Below are 20,798 nucleotides of genomic sequence, written 5' to 3' on the forward strand. Positions count from 1 at the left end.
AAAAAAAAAAAAAAAGAAATTAAATAGCTCAGGACATTATCAAAAAGTCTCTTCTGACCTAAATAGAAAAAAATATTGGTGAAAGAAGTTAATTTTTATGAGAAAAATTGGCAGATTTTCTTAATCTACTTCACACTTATAATAAATATTTTAATTTGTTTTGCCCTAATTTTTTCTAATATTAAAAATTCATGTAACTCCCAATTTTTAAACCCTGTCTTTATAGCATCTTAAAATGTTATGTTATTAATACTGAATTAAATCTGAGTTATTCTTTGACTAGGAAAATATGTAGTTAGGATAAATATTTGAATTAGGATTTATTATCAGTTGGCAAATTTTTTGTCAGTTTTGAACCCTTCAGAAAGCAGAGATTTTAGTAAATGAAAATGAAGCATTTAAATTGATGTGGGGTGATTATTTTTTCTGTACAGTATGTATTTCTTCAAATAAAAGCATTAATAAAAGTAGTTAATTAAATCATTTGTTTTGGTTGCATTTACTATATTCCCTCCAAAAAAAAAAAAAAAAAGTCAGCTACAAATTAATGAGGGATTGCCCATCAGGGTGACAGGTTTCTACCGCCCAGAAGGGTGAGCGACATGAAAAGTTTTATGTTTCTTTTATCGTGTTCACAATAAATTGGCAATGTGACTCTCTTTATTTGGAGGATAAGGATGTTTAGACCTAATTCTGTAGCTGTCCTCCTGAAGCATGGAAGGAAACACAATACCTGTTACTTATTTCCCTGGATACCCTAATCCCTCCCTGCTTTACAAGTATCTTTGAGCTGTTCTTCCCTTTGTATCACAGCAACGTGAAATCCCCACTGGAATTATTTGCTGTGAAAATGCAGGTGCACCCGTTTCGTGTTTCAGTGGCTCGAGCACTTAACTTGAACTTTTTTTTTTTCACGGTATGGTGACCTTTGATTCTGGAGCTGGGGCTCATGGTGATATTAGCTATTGTTTATATACATTAAGCCAACACCATTAGATCCAAGAATCGTGCTTTATCTCCGACTTTGCTATTCCTGACGTTTCATCTAACCCACCTGTGACCCACTGTTCAATTTGTAGGAGCTTTTTGAATATTCACAGGTCACCAAATTAAAAATCAATCTATTATAATTATACATTCTAAACTTCATGATTTTGGACCAATACTCTTCTATTTAAGGATTAAATGTTTGGGTGTTGCTAAAATCAGATTACAAAGGTACAGTAAAACTATGAGTTTGGAGGAAAAAATGGAATGCTGGTGATATTTTTATACAAAGGCATAAAATGGCAGAGAGACTTTGCTGAATGGCAAGAAAGTTGATGTTACAAAGAAGGTTTGGGCGTTAGCTTAGGCCCCAACTACAGGGACACTATATTCCCTGAAAGTGAACCTGGTCTTAATAGTTTGTAATAAAAATATTTAACATTTACTGAAAATGTACTATAAAGATAGGACTTCATTTCATTCGCACCTGGTGACCAGGATGGGAAGTGGGAAGAGGCCTGAGACGCTCCCACGTTCTCAGTTTGGCCAAGGCTTTGATGGAGATGCAGGGGAGGGGGTGGGGCTACCAAGAGCTGTGTTCAGACGCATACTGAATTTGCGTCTGAATAAGCGCTCCGCACTTAGAAATTAGATTATAGCTCCAAAAGACACTGTAGCACAATGTAGTTCTGTGGAATAAATATGTGAGATAAAGTCACAGGGAGGTAAGATCACTGGGTAAAGAGCAGGCAGGGAGGAGAACCTCGGGTGACATTGTCTCAGACTCACATTCTCTGGCTGCAGCTGCTGGGGTCTCCCCACCTCTTCCACCCCCTGCTCCCTTAGGCTTAGGACCTGCAATGGCGTCCCACTGTTGGAAGCCCTGGGTAACCCCCAATGCCTTCCAACTGCTGTGACTCTAACACTCTGCCCGCATTTGGGCAGGCCCCGTGGAGTCCGACAGGCCTCTGCCCGCATTTGGGCGGGCCCGTGGAGTCCGACAGGCCTCTGGCCGCCTTTGGGCGGGCCCCGTGGAGTCCGACAGGCCTCTGGCCGCCTTTGGGCGGGCCCCGTGGAGTCCGACAGGCCTGTGGCCGCATTTGGGCAGGCCTTGTGGCCTCACCTGGAGCCTGAAGAATACCATCTTCTCACAGCCTCACCACCCTTCATGAATCAACTAGAGTAGAGACTTGAATGTGGCTCAAATTATCTATTCTGCACTGCGTCCTTGGTGACAGAACCCTAGGCAATGCAGGTCTTTGAAAAACCACAGTGTTGTTGTTTAAACCACTATGTTTCGTTTTGTTTTTAAAAACCACATTTTGCAGCCTCTCTCACTGCTCCTCTGGCCACGTTACTGAGTTCCAGTGATGTAAACAATAATGTCCGTGGAACTTTTTAGGAAGGTCCCTCCCTAGGCGGCTCTGCGTGCCCTTCCCTCCTTCCTTGTACCTGCCATGTGGCTGTCCTGGCTGGAGCTCAGAAGCCACGTTGGGCCTGAGATGACCCAGAGAATGAGAAGCACAAGTGGGGAGCAGAGAAGCAGGCCACGGGCTGGCTCCTGCAGGTGACATGGGTCCACCTTGTCAGCACAAGTGTCTTCAGTCTAGTCAGAGAGAAATGTGCCAGTGTGGGGGTTGGGAGAGGTAGAAGGACTTGAAGCAGAGACAGGGTTCCTGGAGAGTCACCTGTCCTCTGACTCAAGAGAATGGGCAGTCTCCTGAGGATGTGTCCACACGTGGCAGGAAGGGGAAAGGAGGGAAACCTGGAGGCTGGTCTGTGTGTCCTGTACGATGTAGGAGAGACGGCCACGTGAGAACAGAGGACAGTAGGAAGGGCACGGGTGACAGCAGAGAAGGCAAAGATTGCAGAACAGACCAGAACAGCCACAGGCAAAGAACATGAAAGGAATGTGACTAGGGCTAGGGAAAAGGAGTGGAAACCTGGGTGTGTTTTAATTTATATATAATAAATCAGAAAATGCTTGAGCGCAGGACAGGCTGGAGGGGCAAGATGCCGTCAGGTCAGAAGACCTGGCCTTCTTTTCCAGCCCCGCTACTCCTGAGCTTCATGACCTTGAAGCAAAAAAAGCAAAAAAAAACAAACAAACAAAACTTTATGCTATGTCATTATAGATAATATTTTAATAACCCACTGTTTTTAAGGGAAATTGTTAGTTGTATGATAGCATAGCATAATTTAGAACAACACAGGGTGGTAAGTTAGCAATTTATAAGTCATTTGATACATGTTAGATAATTCATATTATTCGGTACCAAAGAGATTGTCTTTGCAGTAAAAGATATATCTGGGTAATTACTAAGTGTTCTATTTACACAGAGCTGCAAAAAGGGCCTGTGTAACTGCTATTAGTCTAACATAAACCACATGTCGATCACATAGGATCCAAAGCCAGGACAGATTCTTCCTGCCTGTGAGTATAAACACATATTATTATTATTGTTTGCTCTTCCCCTTAAATGCTAACAGCTCAGAGGCCTGCCATGCTGTGCACCTGCAGACTGGCAGCCCTGAGTAGCGGGGGTTAATTGTGACCTTTACGTTATTTGAAGATATTCAAAATTTTTATTCTTATTATTAGAGGATAAGATGTGCTCCGTTTTCTTCATATAAAATAAGAATATTAATTCTTAAATGACACCCATCCTTAGAGAGTTTAGAACAGAACCTCTCCTAATATTTAGCTGTTTTTAAATGTCAGGTGCCGTGGAGTTTATTGCACTGTCCCCCGTCCCCCCACCGAAAGTCTCCTGCTCTCAGCACTACTTACCAGCTTGTCAGGAAATTGATAGCATTTCCACATTTGGAACACTTCCAGCCTCCTCATGGGAAGGGAGGGCAGGTGTTTTCCTCCACTTGGTGAAGCCTTCTTTTTTTGGTATTTGGTTGATTGAAGGGGAGGTGTGAACTAAGGAGCAATTTTAGAAGAAAATATCTTTCTCATCAGCCTGAATCCTATGAAAAGGATCAAGTCACCCATATAATTTTGCTGACTCTAACCAGAGGGCATGTTTTAAATGCCGAAAAGCAAACACAGAGTGGATAGGCGGGCCTCCACCTGGACGGGCTTGAGCGCAGGACAGGCTGGAGGGGCAAGATGCTGTCAGGTCCGAAGACCTGGCCCTCTTTCCCAGCCCCGCTACTCCTGAGCTTCATGACCTTGAACAAATTACTTACATCTGCAATCTTGATTGCCTTACATTTGAAGTATGGTTGGTAAAGCCTGACCTTTGCCCGACCCAGCATGCACCCCTCTGAATATGTATCTCTGTGGGTGCCGGGGAGGTGCCTTGGGTTCTGGAGATCCTGGGGCCAATAGAAGTCACTTTTACTCTAGAATTTTCTCCTAAGTTACAGATTAATGTCTTGATTTGATTAAATATGTGTGTGTGTGTGTATATGTATATATATATATATATATATATGAAAGTAATAAAGCTAATGTTTACCAGTGGGAATTAGATGATCTTTGAATCCCTCTCAACAATTTGAGGTTTACAGAGCAGTGTCAGCAGATGTCTGGAGAGAGGACTCCAGAGCCAGACGGCCTGGGTTCAAACCCTGCTCCAGACTTAGCAGCAATGTGGTGTCAGCAAATCACTGCCTCAGTCCTACCTGATAAAATATGGATAATATCATTACTGACCTCATTACACACAGAGTGCTTATTGTAAGCACTAGGCAAAGTTCAACTGTTGTGGTTATGATTCCCAGAAGTTTCTCAGAAGTAGACTAAAATTCATCCTCTGCACTAATATGTTCCACGGGCTGTCCCAAAAGCCGCCCCCAAATCACCATACACAGGAAAAATGGGAAACTATAGCCACAAAATATTCATTTCGTTTACAAAATATTCATTACAAAATTTTACAAAGAGGTGACAAACACATAGAGAATACTTTGTAAATATTTTGTAAATAAAGGTATATTTAGGTACAATTTCCCGTTTTTCTTATGTATGGCAACTTTGGGGACACCCTGTGTATTTGCTTCCTTCCTCCCAACTTACGGGTTTTATTTTGTTTTACTGTGAGAAGTAAATGGAGAAAGTCAAACCATCCTGTCATTACTGTATGTAGCTGGAGTTTCTGCGGTGGCAGCTCTGGGGCTACCTTCCTTTTGGTATTTAAATTGTAATTTGTATTTGGAGGGTTCTGTAAAAAGAGTTGTTATTTTCAGAGAAAAATTCAACAGTTAAATTGAATTGTGATAAACTTTCACTAAATCACAGCGTCGACTCTTCTGTTCTTTTCCTTTTTCTTCTTCCTTAGCTCTCACCTGAAGTTCAATAATCTCACCCTGATTTCAACTCACGGACTTCCAGGCAAAAACCTTCTGGGAGCTGAACAAAGGAAGTTTCTAGCCAGCGAGTATGTATTCTGATTGCTTTTTCATTCTGAGGCCTAAGTGTCCTAATTTATGTGCTGTCTTTTGCTGCTAAACAATGGATTTCAGATTGGAAAGGGAAAAGCAGAGCAGAGGATGGGGGCAGGGAGGTGTTGGATGCAAATGAGTGGGTGTGGTTCAGAGGTCATTTAGGAGGTGCGCGCACAGACCTGCAGGGTCAGCCACATTTAGTAACTGGAAAGACATCTGCCCTGTTCCAAGCAACTGGGATGGAGTCTGTGGGCCCAGGCACCCTGCATTTGGGTTCTGAGTCACACTACAGGGGAACAGAGGTTAGTGATTATATTTGCATCTGACAAGGCACCTCACTGGGGTATGTGCTTCACCTAATCTGGTCATTTGTAATCAGAGAACTTCCATGCCAGTCTGGGCAAGCTTTATAGTTATCATCCCAGCTGAGTCATTGTTTGATAAAATCCCTTCTAGACAACACCATTTCCTTATCACACAGCTTTTATTAATTTTAATTTCCCACAGCAAAACATGGGTACAAGAAATATTAGGCTCCCTGCCTATAGAAACAATCTCCCAATTTTTCCAATGAGGATGAAGGAAATTGTTCCCTCTCGGGGGTTTCATTCCAGAGTCCATGATGAAGGGACCCTCTTTCCTCTGCGAAAAAGACTTGCTTTGCCTTTGGACAGGACAACCACAGCTTTCTTGCCACTGAACCACGCTCACTTAGACCTAATACTCCCATCAAACTATAAACTTCACATTTTTAAGGATGTCATTATGGTGCAGTATAAAGGGCATGGGTTTCAGGCCAGAAGAATTCAGATTCAGATCCACCCCCTGCCACTAAGCATCCGGGCAAAGGATTTCCTTTCCCTGAGCTTTGCTTTATTTTGACTGTGAAAAGTAGGTGATATGCCAAGCTTGCTGTATTTTTATTAAAATTAGCACAAATGCCAAATTCTGCCCAAGTATACCTTTCCCTCTATTGTCTCTTTCTAAATTCTAAGATTTCTCAGGAAATGCTGTTGGATTGATAAATGTCTTCAGAGGCATTTAGTTCAGTCAGCTTGGTAGGGTCTCTGTCCATCCCACACTGGGCGCGTCACAGGACAGAACTGCTAACAACGACCTTCCTGCAGGTGTGACCAGGACAGGCAGCTGGCGCCCCTGCCACTGCCCTTGCCTCTACATTCCCAACGTGGCGGCCAGAGCAAGGCCACAAAGATGTGACTGGGACCACAAGTCCTCACAACCCAGAGCCGCACTACCCACTGTGGTGGCCACTGGCCTCATGTGACTGTTTAAATTTAAATTACTTAAAATTAGATGAGATGAAACACTCAGCTCCTCAATCACACTGGCCACATGGCTGGTGGCTACCACATTAGAAAGCACAGATATAGACCATTGCCATCTTCACAGAAAATTCTAGAAAGCTGTGACCTAAACTCTCTCCCTGTCTAGTTACTATTCTGGCCTCATCTTGGACTATTTTTGCCCTTTTATTCTCCCTACTTCAACCTTCTTAATGCCCCTCAAGCATACCAGTCAAGCCCCCCGCTTGGGGCCTTTGCTTTTCTCTCTTAAATGTCGCCTTTTCCTGGAGGCCTGCCCCGACCACCCCACTCACTTGCACCCAACACCTGAACATACCCCAGTCCCTCATACTCTGCTCTATTTTTTTCCGTGCTACTGGAAATCCTTTTAAATGGTATATAATTTATCTTTTTAAAATTATGCTTCTTCCTTGTATTCCAGATCTTCTAACTATACTGTAAACTCCACAGGGCAGGGACTTTTGTCTTTCTAGTCATTGGTAGGGCGGTGCCTGGGACAGAGCTTGACACATGGGCACGAGCAAGTGTTCACTGAATCCTGTGGACCAAGTGAAAGTTACCTCCAAACATACCGCCCGTCCTTTACTCAAGCGTTAGACAGGGACTGAATAGCGCAGCCAGACCTCTCTGCAGGGGAGCTGCACCTCACCACACTGCTCAGAAACCACAGACCAGTGGCAAACAAACAGGGGTCACCTTTCACGTGGTCCTCATGCCCCAGAAATGAAATTAACTTGGAGTATGGAGTTTAAAAATATCCAGTATGCATGAAATCCAATTTTTTTTTTTTTTTGAGACGGAGCCTCAAGCTGTCCCCCTGGGTAGAGTGCCATGGCATCACGCTCACAGCAACCTCCAACTCCTGGGCTCAAGCGAGTCTCCTGCCTCAGCCTCCCAAGTAGCTGGGACTACAGGCGCCTGCCACAACGCCTGGCCATTTTTTGGTTGCAGCCATCATTGTTGTTTGGCGGGCCCGGGCTGGGGATTCCAACCCGCCACCTTAGGTGTATGTGGCTGGCGCCTTAGCCGCTTGAGCCACAGGCGCCGAGCAGACATCCAATATTTTAATAGTTTAAATTCTTCATTCTAAACACTAATTTTGAACTTGCCTTTGCTAGTGTTTTGATGTGTCAGTGTAGTTATTGTGATTATGTTTGCCCACTTTCCCCTTCCCTGCCCTCCTCTGTGGAGGTGCTAACAACATGCATGCCTCAGATGCGGCTCCATGCAGGGCTGCCGGGCCCCGGAGGCAGGCAGGTCCATTAACCAGACTATCCGAGTCTGATTGTGATGGTCCTTTCTGTAACAGTGTCATAACTAGTCCTTTATGAGAAGCTCTGAGGTCCTTTCTGGTTCTGAAGCGTTCTGGCCCCCTGAGGGGCTGCTGTCCGCTGACGCGTGGGCCCTGCAGGCCCAGGGCTGGGCCTTCTGGGTGCTCGGTTAGGGGCCCACTCCAGGTATGTGCCTTTCAGAAACCTCCTCATCTCGAGTTCCTGCTTTTTTGGTTTTTTTTCCTCCAGTCTGTCTCCAGAATTTCCTGTGAAGATGATTTTTATTTCCTCTTGCGTCAGGGTCAAACTCCTGCGAGAAGCATGAAGCCTCATCGTCTGCCTTCCTTGGTTTCTTCTCCCCTTTCCGGAGAACCCTAGTGGAGACATTTCTCTTGTCACCAAGCCGTGAGACAGGGTGTGCCATGTCAGAATCTTAAAGCTTATTAATTCTGCTGAGGAACTAATTTTGGGAAAATATCACTCAGAGTCTTCAATATATAATTTCACTTACCTGGTGAGGAAATTAAAGAAGTCCAGAATAGACAGTACCGTGCAGAGTGGAGAGCAGTCACTTACACGGTGACATTGTAAACTGAGAAAGGCCACTCAGGACGTGCCACAAAAGCAACCACCCACATCCTTCAGTGCTTCCTTGTGCATCTGAGTGCAGGTTCCTAAAACATCAGTGTTCTCCAATGCCAGTTCCCCCCGACAGAGCTCAAATTTTAATTTGAAATATGTATTCTGACATTATCGGCACTGTGTCTTACTGCCATTAAAGACAGCATTCTCTTCACCTTCCGCAAATTTCCCCCAGGAGCTTTTATCTTTGGGCAAATCCTCATAAGACTAATCCCTGGGCACTAACTGTATTTAATTTGTCATCCTCATCTCGGATGGCTTACGGTAGGGACTGTGGAACAAATAAGAACAACCCTCTGTGGCTCTCTCGGCAATGTCTGGAATCACTGGAGTTTCCTGTACTCCTGCAAAGCTATCAAGATGGTTTTTTAAAAGAAAATTTCATCTCACTATCCATTATTTTCCTGTGACAGGCCAGCCCCCGATTTTTTCTCATTAAGAAGAAATTTTCTTGTTCTTAAGCGTTGTTTCGTGGAGAGACACAAAGCCCAGAGCTCCTGCATCTTTTACGGGTCTAATGCACAACCATTACTAGGATTCTCTTTGTGCAGTAAGACCAGATGTGTGTGTGGATCAAAAAGAGACAAAAACGTTCTCCCATTACCACTTCAGAGTCCTGTTTGCCTCCAAAGAAAGTAAACAGGATTATGTATCATTAATATTATTTAGAATAATACCCTTCATATATGCATCCCACTTAGCAAAGCAGCACCTCTCACATTCTCCTGTTCCTTCTGTACGATGGCTGAGTACCCTGCTGGGAGGTGAGAAACTGCAGTGGGTCCAGGGAGTGAGGACTCTACCCAGCACAGTCCTTCGTGAAGAAGACCATGCTGCTGGGTGTGGTGGAACACACCTGTAGTCCTAGCTACTCGGGAGGCTGAGGTGGGAGGAGGCCTTGATCCCCAAAGTTCAAGGCCAGCCTGAGCAATAAAGCAAGACCCCATTTCTAAAACTGAAAAAAATATATTGTTAAAAATTGTTTTTAAAAGAATAAAGAAAAGGCTCATGCAGCTTAAATTACCATGCACTACTCACTGTGCTATCAGCACAGATTCTCAGTCTTAGAGCAGAATCATTAAAAAGTTAAACCTTTCAAAAACTTCTGGAAACAACCCTCACAAAAACTGTTAAACAAACCTAAAACCACAAGAAGGCCCCTCTACTCTAATTAATGTAGAGTGCTCTAACTCCTGTAGGACCCAGAAAATGGAAGCCCACCCTGCCTCTGGGGCCCCAAAGCCAAAGCATTAAAGGAATCACTGTTTGTAGAAATACCAGTTCCCTGTAAACCACCTTCGCCCTGCACAGTGAATCCCAAAAGTCTCCAGGGAGTATACTTGCTACAAACATAATTCCATAATTGACATCTTCATTAAATAAACCTTGTTTTGTTGTTTGGGCATGAAGCCAAACATTAATTCTAAGAATGGGTTCTGTATTGAAGTATCAGCAAATAAGGAGGGTTATTGATACCCAGGACTCTGACCCATCTGTGGGAATCCTCAACAATGTCACTTTCCTCTTCCTCACTCCCTTTGTCTGTGATCAATATGAGAGTTCAACAGCTAAAGTACATTTACAGCTTTCTCTACACAGGAGCAGAAGAAAGAGCATAATATTAGTAATTGCTCTCTCTCTCTCTCTCTCTCTCACACACACACACACGCCCCCTTCCTGTTGCAGGCTGGCCTAAGCCAGGTGGAACAATTTAGCTTTAATGGGAAGATGTCAATCTGTGACTAAGTGTTTCATAACGAAAACTCTCCCAGTGTTAGTTCTGGTAAACTCACAGCAAGAGCACAGACTCGGCCCACTAGGGGCCTGGAACCAGCTCACCAGATGTCTAATTAATGCCCGCTGTCAGCTGCTCAAATGTCACTTATGGAGCTTCTCTCTTTGCAGCCACTGTTTTAATGATAAAGATTACGCGTTGATGTCACTGTGCTCCTGGGTGAATGTTGTGGTTGGTAGAATGACTGGCATAGACCGGGCCGCCAAGTACGTCGTGCTTTCCAAGGGAGAAATTGTGCTGTACGACCACCTCATCCTCTGTACTGGGCAGCAGTACCAGGTAGGCTGGGCACTTGAGGCACAAATGGCACATTTGGAGGCCTCCCTGGGAGCCGTCCTGTGTTTACTGGGGCCCACGCTCTCTGGGTAAAGAGCATCCCTTCTTGTCTGGACAGCTGCTGTGCTAAATTCACAAAAGCACTCTTCAGGGCCTGCACACATGACCAGAATCGTGTCCACAAACCCTCCCAGAAACCCATTCCAAGAAAAACAGTCTGCTTAAGGATAAAAATCAAGTTGGAGAAATGTCATTCTTTAAGCTGTTGTCCAAAAGTCTCACACTTACTGCTCACCCTAGCATAATCCAGACTCAAGCAGGCATGCATCTGCCGTAAATTAATTCATGCCTCAAGAGGCTCCATTTGGCTGTGGCAATGGGCTCACGCACAAGTATTTCAAACATGCGCACCTTCTGTCAGCCCTTACTTTATTTTGTCTCTCGGTTATAAAACTAGGAAGTCTGATTAATTGGCGTCCCAGTGACCATCTTCTTCCATTGTTAAACTCTCCAGCCGCTCTGAATAAAGCATTGCTGGAGACCACTGAAGCTGTTTGCCGTCTCAGGGCAGCAGATTTTAATCTTCCCACTTTGCAGTACACACGAACGCTTCCCAGAGTCCACAGAAACGTGGCGTCTCTCCAAAGAAAAAGATTTCATCTCTCACTCAAGGGTGGGGTCTGAGTTAGGCCGCCTGGTGAATGCTCATGGACTTGCCCCAGGCCTGTGAGCGCCGGTGTCTTGACATCAGCAAGGCCACAGGAGGTGGCATGTGGAGGAGATGGCATTCAGACCAGGCTTTGTCACAAGATGCATTCAGTGGCTCTGAGTGCCACGGAGCCAGTGGTTTTGCTCTGTACATGTTGAGATCACCTGGGTGCTTTGGACACACACCTGTGCCTAGGCCCCGCCGTCAGGGATTGTTTTCATTATGTGCAGTCGGACTCAGTCATAGGTATTTTGTCTAAGCTCCCAGATGCTGCTAAGCTAAGGCTGAGAACCACCAGCTTGACCTCCCTCAATCGGGAATCCCTCATCCAGGACACAGCACTTCCCAAACTGCACTGTGCCTTGGATCCCTGTGCATCCTGCTGAAATGCAGATTCAGAGCAGGGGAGCTGAGCCTGCCCCGGAGCAGGGGAGCTGGGGCTGCCCCGGAGCAGGGGAGCTGGGGCTACTCCCAGTAGGGCCAATGCTGCCACTGAATGGCCCACACTTGGGCGGTTTGGATCGACCCTGAGTGATCCCTTTCCCTCCTCTTCCTACTCTTTCCTTTGCTTTCTTTCTTCTTTTTTTTTTTTAAAGTAGTCTAATTCTCAAAGGACAAAAGGATTTTTTTCCTGGTTAAGGGGAAAAAAATAACTGGCAAAAATGCTTCATTTTTATTAAATATTCCTCTTTTTAAAACATTAAGCCAGAGGAAAATATCATGCACCTTTTCAGCCTGTCTCGCGTCACCTGCCTGCCCATTCCAGCTGCTGCCCGAAACCGACTACTCTGGAAGCTGTGAGTGGAAGACCCTGCCAGCTGTCCAGAGACTTGAGCATCTGCCCCTGTGTGTCCAGCTGCCCTGCAGCTGTAGTCTGTGCCACATTAAGCTCTTGCCCTTTTTACAATGAAAAAGTGAAATGAAGAAGTGATAAAGGGAGTTCCAATTTAATTTTTCCAGAAGGACATAAAAATCAAAGTACATAGAATGATGGATTCCCTGGGGATCTTCTAGTTCTTATAATATTTTTTCCCTCTTATTTCCTTGTCTTCAACACTCAAATGATTTTGTCCCAATTTTGTGATTATTTTTTAAAAAGCAAATTAAAATGATTGAAATAAAGCTTAAACACAAAGCAAGAAGACAGGTCTTCTCGCAAATACAACTACAAGCCTTAACCTTTAATCAGACCTTTTAATTGGCACGCCTCACTCTAAAATGTTCTGTAATATTCTTGATAACCAAATGCACATCACTTTTTTTTTTTATCACAAAATCCATACATGAAGTAAAACATTCCATTGTACCATGGGGCTGAGCCTGAGGGGCCAGCCTCTCTCCCCACCCTGTCTAACCTCTAACCCCTCTTTCCAGAGGCAGCCAGCCAGTTTGAAGCATTTCTGTTTTAACTTCTAACGTAGTCACTCCCACAACTCCAAATACAGTTAATATGTTTATTGAAGTTTTTTCCTTGATTTATCAACATTCTCCATTTTGGAAGATGAAGATTTCGCAGGCTCACTTTCAGAATCCTCCAACTCCCTTCTTCACCCCAATTCTGATTTTTTGTTTTTAATTGGTAAACACATGTGGGATTTGAAAAATACTCTGGGGTAGCTTACAAATGAGATCAAAGAGAAACTCTCTATGACTCATGGAGAGCTGTAGAGAGACAGAGAGAAGCCTGCCCCACACCTGGATTTAGGTAACTTTATAAAGAAGAGAACAAAATTTGTCAACTCAAAGTCAAATGGTTTGGCAATGTCCCTGAGAAGATTGTGGCATGGACTGTTCAGAGGCACAGTGTTCACTAGCTGCCAACAGGGGGTGAGTACCTCCAACCAAGTGAGAGAAAGAGCTGGGGACTGTAATTTACAGTAGGCTTGACGCGAGTCAGCAATATGTGTGGTCTCCAAAGAGGTTATCTTAGACTGGATAAATAATAGTGTGGCGTCCAGAGCAGTCAGCCGCAGGTGAGTGCCTGTCACAAACGGATTCAGAGAGACAACTCTATACACCAATGTGTCTCCCAGAAATAGACCTGACGCGACCTCAATCTGAAGATGATTGAAAAAGAAAATGACAGCACGAGGTCAAGGAAAAGCAGCTGCTTTAAAACATGGCTGCAAAACTCTTTGATGTTTCTTCCATCCATGTTAAGGCTGTGACAGCCTTAACCAACAAAGAACAAAGGACATGACAGGGTGTGACTTCTGTGAGGCCAAGTCACGAAGGCCATGCAGAACCTTCTTGGTTGTAGAAACAGTAGCTCCTGGAGGCCGGAGGTGCCACATAAGAATTTCTGATGCCCTGAGATCACCATGCAGGAGACGCCATGGGTGGGCTCTCTGCCTGACAGTCCCAGCTGAACCCAGCCTTCCAGCCATCTCTGCAAGGCACCAGACATATGAGTGAAGCCCTCTTGGATCCTCTAGTCCATCCACCAGCTGAATATTGCCAAATGACTTCTATTTCTAATACATGGAATAAAAGACTTGTCTACCCAAACCCTATCCAAATTTCTGGCCAAGAAAATCATGAAAAGTTAGTAAAATGGTTAATGTTTAAGTCACTAATTTTTGGTGTGAGTTTATTCAACAGAAAGAGATAACTAGAACAAAAAGATACATAGTAAGAGAAAGAGGAAGGGAACAACATCCGCAAAAATCAGAGGAAGAACATACTTTCGAAAATATTTCAGAAATACACAATTCTTCTCCCCCTGTCTCTTTCCCTCCCCCCTATACTCATACAGAGCAAGAAACTATTTATCATCCTCAGTTCAATTTTATCAGCCAGCCTCTGAAATGGGAGCTGAAGCCATCAGAAGAGCAGAGGGTAAGCTGAAAAGGCCACAGGATTAGATGAAATCTATTAGATGGGTGAATAAGAATGAGGGCGGCGCTCATAGCTCAGTGGGTAGGGCAACGGCCACATACACCGAGGCTGGTGGGTTTGAACCCAGCCTGGGCCTGCTAAAACAATAATGACAACTAATGACAACTGCAACAACAAAAAAAAGTAGCCAGGAGGTGTGGCAGGCACCTATAGTCCCAACTACTTGGGAAGCTGAGGCAAGAGAATCACTTAAGCCCAAGAGTTTGAGGTTGTTGTGAGCTATGACGCCACAGCACTCTACCCAGGGTGACAGCTTGAGACTCTGCCTCAAAAAAAGAGAAATAATTGAAATTAAATCCCTGTCAGAGACAAAATTGGTGCTGTACAGCTAATGGTTCTGAAGGCAAACCACAAGCTCCTCTGGAAGGCAGAGGCAAAGGACAAAGGAGCACACTTGGTGCAAGAGACAACAGGATGTGGCAGACGTGGAACAGCATACACATAACTGGTTTCCTGAAGAGGGGACACAAAGAAATGGAATAAAGATGATAATTAAAGATGCTCTAAAAGAAAACTTTCCTTACCCAAAAAAGATATTGTCCAGCACAAAATAGAGACATAGACATTAGGAACCAAATAGAAAATCATGAGATGAAAATAACCCTTTACAGCCACCTGATCTTTGATAAACCAGTACACTAGGGGAGAGAATCCCTATTCAATAAATGGTGCTGGAGAACTGGATAGCCACATGTAAAAGACTGAAACTGGATCTGCACCTTTCACCACTTACAAAAATTGATTTAAGATGGATAAAAGATTTAAATCTAAGGCACAAAACAATAAGAATCCTCAAAGAAAGTACGGGGAAAACACTTGAAGGTATTGGCCTGGGGAAAGATTTTATGAAGAGGACTTCCGTGGCAATTGCAACAACAAAAATAAACAAATGGGAGTTAATTAAACTGAAAAGCTTCTGTACAGCTAAGGAGACAACAACCAAAGCAAATAAGACAACCTACACAATGGGAAAGGATATTTGCTTATTATGAATCAAACAAATGCTTGATAACTAGGATCTATAGAGAACTCAAGTTAATCATCATAAAAAGGACCAACAATCCCATATATCATTGGGCAAGAGACACGAATAGAACTTTCTCTAAAGAAGACAGATGAATGGCTAACAAACATATGAAAAAATGCTCATCATCCCTAATTATCAGAGAAATGAAAATCAAAACCACCCTGAGATATGACCTAACCCCAGTGACAATGGCCCACATCACAAAATCTCAAAGCTGCAGATGCTGGCGTGGATGTAGAGAGAAGGGAACACTTTTACGCTGATGGTGGGACTGCAGACTAATCCAACCTTTTTCGAAGGAAGTATAGAGAATCCTCAAAGAACTCAAATTAGACCTCCCATTTGATCCTATAATCCCATTACTGAGGTTTTCCCATTTTTACACAGAAGAAAAAAAATCATTTTATCATAAGGACACTTGCACTAGACTATTTATTGCAGCTCAATTTACAATCGTTGAAATGTGGAAACAGCCTAAATGCCCACCAACCCAGAAATGCATTAATAAGCTGTGGTATGTGTATATCATGGAATACTATTCAGCCATTAAAAGTTGTAGAGACTTTACATTTTTGTTTTAACCTGGATGGAGGTGGAACACATTCTTCTTAGTAAAGCATCACAAGAATGGAGAAGCAAGAATCCTATGTACTCAAGTCTAATATGAAGGCAGTAGATTGTCTAATACAAGGTGGGGTAGAGGAATGAGGGAGTGAGGGTCATGGTGTCCTCTTGGGGGCAGGACACAATTATAAGAAGGACTTTACCTAACAAGTAAAATCAGTGTAACCTAATTCTTTGTACCCTTAATGAATCCTAAATAATAATAATAATAATGATAAAAAGATATTGTCCAGCTGACCACATTCCAGGCAAATTCAAAGAAAAATGTTCTTAGTTGCATTCTGACAAAATTTTGGTTCTGTGAGAATGTTGATGATGGAGAAAAAAACGAATAAACTGCAATAGAAAAACAAAAGATTACCAACCTTTCCCTGAAAAAGGAACAAAATAAGATGCCACTGAATGTTTTCTCAAGTATTAAATGGCAAAACAAAATGAAACCAGCCACACAGAACTTTGAGGGAAATTGGTGATTCCATAATTATGCACCCACCTAATTCCCTTGTAATTGAAGATAACGTGCAAAGCCTCAGAAAAATTACATGTGTTTTTCTTTAATTTGTATGCCAAATAACCAAGATGGTAAAGAAAATTTGGATTTTCACAGTAGTAGAAAAGGCCAGGCGGCAAGCACCATAAACAATTTAAGAGTGTAATCTAATCTAAATAATTTGTGTAAATCTGTGAATAAATGCAAAATATGAAATAACATCTCATCTAGATTAACCTAATGAAGAAGCTGCTGAAAATAGACAGCAAGCTGGCAAGGGCATTATCTTAACCGGGGAAATACAAAGGTGATATTCAGGCTGGGCTCTTATATTTAGAAGTAGGTTGTGGAATCCTGAGGAACAGCGTAAAGAACCTTCCAAACACGGGAGAGAAAACGGAGGAAACAGACACAATGGGTGACCAGCACACTGTACCCCATAAATGCATTAATGTACACAGCTGTGATTTAATAAAAAAAATAAAAAATGTACATATTTTAAAAATGGTTAAAAGTGAAGATGTGAACTCGAATGATATAAGAACAATCCGACAGTTACAACCGTGGGTGACATGGCTTCAGACCACCCTGTTACAAGACTCTGCTTCTACGCTAAATTCAAAATGCAAGAAAAATACCCAACCAAAATGACAGCAAAAATTTAAAAGCAAAAAGATGGTTAAAAGTGACAAAGAGTGAATTTGTTACGCAAATTCACACAAGTATTAGAAGCAACAGCAATAAAAATACTCAGTGAATAGAATTGGAGGGAAAAAACACTAAGGAGACAAAGGGCAACATTCCTGGTGACGATACAGACACCGCGACCCTGTTCTGGCCGAACCTCTCTGTGTCAAAGGATGTGTCACAAAACAAGTTGCACTGGCAATATGACCTTGGCTTCTTGGAGTCTCATTTTAAAAGAGAAAGAACAAGCACAGCCAGAAACTCAGTCACTCCAGATACGTGGCCAGGGGTGGACAGGATGCCAGCCAGTCCTCAACCCCTGCAAGGTCTTCATGTGGAAAACAAGTTAGACTTGTACATCGCAGCCCAGGAAGCAGATTTAGAGCAGAGGCCCGAAGCGGTGAGGATACAGAGCTTATTCATCTTAAGAAACAGCTTTCTGGCTCGGCGCCTGTGGCTCAAGCGGCTAAGGCGCCAGCCACATACACCTAAGGTGGCGGGTTCAAATCCCCAGCCCCGGCCCACCAAACAACAATGATGGCTGCAACCAAAAAAATGGCCGGGCGTTGTGGTGGGCACCTGTAGTCCCAGCTACTTGGGAGGCTGAGGCAGGAGACTCGCTTGAGCCCAGGAGTTGGAGGTTGCTGTGAGCTGTGATGCCATGGCACTCTACCCAGAGGGATAGCTTGAGGCTCTGTCAAAAAAAAAGAAACAGCTTTCTGATAGTATGAAAGTCTATCAACAAGGGAGCAGACAGCTGCAGAGACAGGAGCACGGCATGTCACAGGAACCCTGGTCAGGGCGGGAGGAGCCCCTGACCCTGGTGGGATGCTCGTGGAGAGACAGACATGCAGTTAACTGATGGAGTCCTCACCGTAACTCCGGTCGTGCCATTTTCATCCCCACTTTATAAATGAGGGAACCGAGGTGCAGAGAAGCTGAGGTGATTTATTCGAGGCCAGTCAGCAAGAAAGTGGGGCGCTCTGCAGCCTTCTGATTTCAAGATTGTCTTTTGTAAGCACCAAAGGAAGCAAGGAAAGCTTCATCTTTCCCTGCTGCGCTCTTTTAATAAAAAGCTTTGTTCTATACAATTCAGTCAGAAGGCCACACTAAAGGACCTAGGAGGTCACACTGACGGATCTAGAAGGCCACACTGAAGGACCTAGAAGTCCCCTTGTGGCCTTAAGGCTGCGGGTTCCCCACCCACACGTGGTCTGGCTCCAGGGCATGAGCTAAACCACCGTTACTGTTTCCCTCCCCTTCCCTCCTTCCCTTTCCTCCTCCTGTCCCTCATTGATATGGCACAAGGATTACACTTGATGGCTTTTAAAAGCATTTACAACAGAGATTCTAGAACTTAACTGTTTATAGGTAGAGCCAAATAAGCAGTTCAAAAAGAAAAAGAAGTTTCTTTCTTTCTCTTAACTAAAAATATCTGGAGAAAAACAACTCAGGTCCAGTGAAGTGGAACCCTGGTATCATCAGGACCTCAGGCCCCTTCCATCTTTAATATGTGGTTTCCATCTCAGCGTCTCAGGAAGGCTGCTGCGGCTCCAGACATTCCATTTGCAAGAAGCAGGAAGGAGGAAAGACTAGAGGAGAATGAATTTTCTCCTGGCCTCACCCAAGGACGCCTGATGTATCTCTTGACTACCTCTTGGTCATCAGTTAGGAAATGTAGTTTGGCATCCGGGTATATTACCAGGGGTCTGATAGTAAGAAAGAAAGGCAGACTATCGGGTAGGTCACCATCAGTCCATGCCACCGTAAGGTATTAACTTGCTGTGGGAAGGGGCTCCCACCGCCACTGCTCAGTGTCAAGTCACTGATGTTGGAAAGTTCTCCAATGCTCTCCAACCAAAAGTTAGTGGAAGTTTAATTAGTAGCAGACAACCCTCTAGTTTAATAAGCTAATGGATGGCACTTCTTCATTAAATATACCCATCCTATGCCCTTGTATTAAAGTTTATTCCCAACCTGACTTTGATGACATAATATCGATGTTTTTCCACAGATAATTTTTTATTTATTGAGTTCTGCTGAACTCTCTGTGCACAAATTAGTTTGGTTTTGGGATTTAAAATCCTAGCTGGAGTTTTCCTTATTTTGTAGAAAGATCATTATATGAACATAAGAAATACATAATCTCATTAAGTTTTCTTTAATTTTCTTAACTTGGTGTGTCAAGAGGTGTGCAAAACAACTGCACATATCTGAGTGCACGGACAATTGTGGGGTACCAGAATGCACCTGTGGTTCAAGAGTGTCGTGAGCTGCTTTTCAGTTTGAATCTTATTCTTTTTTCTCCTCTTCCTTTTATTTATTTATTTTGTCCGAACACTTACTATTTGGAAAAACTGAATAACTGATTGAAAGTTTTGTAAATTGAATAACTCTCAATTTGGTTGTTTGCTCTTCAATTTTCTGCTAAGGATTTTTGATGATTTGTTAGACCACGATTCACTAAATTGACAGAGTGTTACCCAAATTTCATTTTCTTTTTTACAAGGACCCATACTGTTCCTTATAGTTCCATTGAGGTTTCAAACCTCCTAAGCACAGTATTCAAGACTGTGCACTTCAAGCCAAAGTCTTTAGTGGGCCACTTGTCAATAACTGTGAGCAGAATAATATCAACATCTTTATCAATATAGTGCAATGTTGCTAAACAAGTTCTATTGCTAATAAGAAAATTTAACCTTCACAATTTTGGTTACTGTAAATGACTACTTACTGAGTTGTTCCTTTTCATGTTAACTATATCATATTTTGCCCAAATTTTTGAGGGAAAAAATAAGGAAGTACTTGACAGGATGTCCTAATTCCATGTTCACATAAGTTTGGACAAAACACGGGTGTGCATTGTATCCAGGAGCCTGTTACACATAGTGAACTACAGTAATTGTACTGCAGCCCTTCACGGAGAGGGGACATCCAGCTTTAAATGTTGATGCAGCTTTGTTTTGTGTTAATTTAATCTAGTTTGAAATCGAATTAAATACATCGCAGTAATGTACTAAGGCTTTACCATTTCTATTGAGAAAGGTATAACCAAAAGTTTTCTAACAGCCAGGTGGGATTTAGTCAAGCACCAGCCAGCCCTGCCCCAGTGCAATAAAGGGAGGGGAAAACGCCTCTGCCCCCGTCCCTGTGGTCTTGTACCCTGAGTGCAGCAGGCCAGCGGGTATGCTAGGTCTCCCACCAGACATCTCAAGGTACCTTTAAGGCTTGAACCCCTCTGCCTGCCCCTTTGTCCTCCATGTATTCTCCACCTGGCAGCCAAACAAGCATCAGAGGGACACAGTCGGGGCCCACTGGGTAAACTCAGGTCGCTGCTTTTTTATTTGGTTTTCATAATGGCATTTCTCTGTTTGGTTTTAATTTGAACCAATATCATAGGAAATCAAGAAGCCACATAAAAACCCAAGGATCTGGCATTTCTTGAGAAATCAGATCTGGCTGTCCTGAACCCACACTCTACCCTGACAGCGACGGGATGGAGCTGCCTTATAGCAGGACCCTCGGCCAGGGCAGCCCTCCTCAGGTGGCTTCCACTTTCTTGACACAGAAGACAACTTAACTGGCATCTTTTATTGTGTTTTTACTGCTGTTTTCCTTACAGTAGAGGAAAGCTGCTGTTCCCACTCAGGTCAGTGTCAAAGGGAGAGA

At 43.4% G+C, this 20,798-nt stretch overlaps 1 protein-coding gene across 1 annotated transcript in view; it reads left to right on the top strand.

The window, feature by feature from the left end:
- The window catches only part of CFAP61 (cilia and flagella associated protein 61), a 307,795-nt gene that overhangs the window by 181,460 nt on the left and 105,537 nt on the right, over positions 1 to 20,798 (top strand). Inside the window, exons 19-20 of the mRNA XM_003798465.2 lie at positions 5,280 to 5,378; positions 10,529 to 10,697. Of these exons, the coding sequence (XP_003798513.1) occupies positions 5,280 to 5,378; positions 10,529 to 10,697 (268 nt within the window). The remainder of the gene's footprint in view (positions 1 to 5,279; positions 5,379 to 10,528; positions 10,698 to 20,798) is intronic.

The sequence above is a fragment of the Otolemur garnettii genome, unplaced genomic scaffold, assembly GCF_000181295.1.
Source record: "Otolemur garnettii isolate 467f Iridium unplaced genomic scaffold, OtoGar3 scaffold00136, whole genome shotgun sequence".
Classification (NCBI taxonomy): domain Eukaryota; kingdom Metazoa; phylum Chordata; class Mammalia; order Primates; family Galagidae; genus Otolemur; species Otolemur garnettii.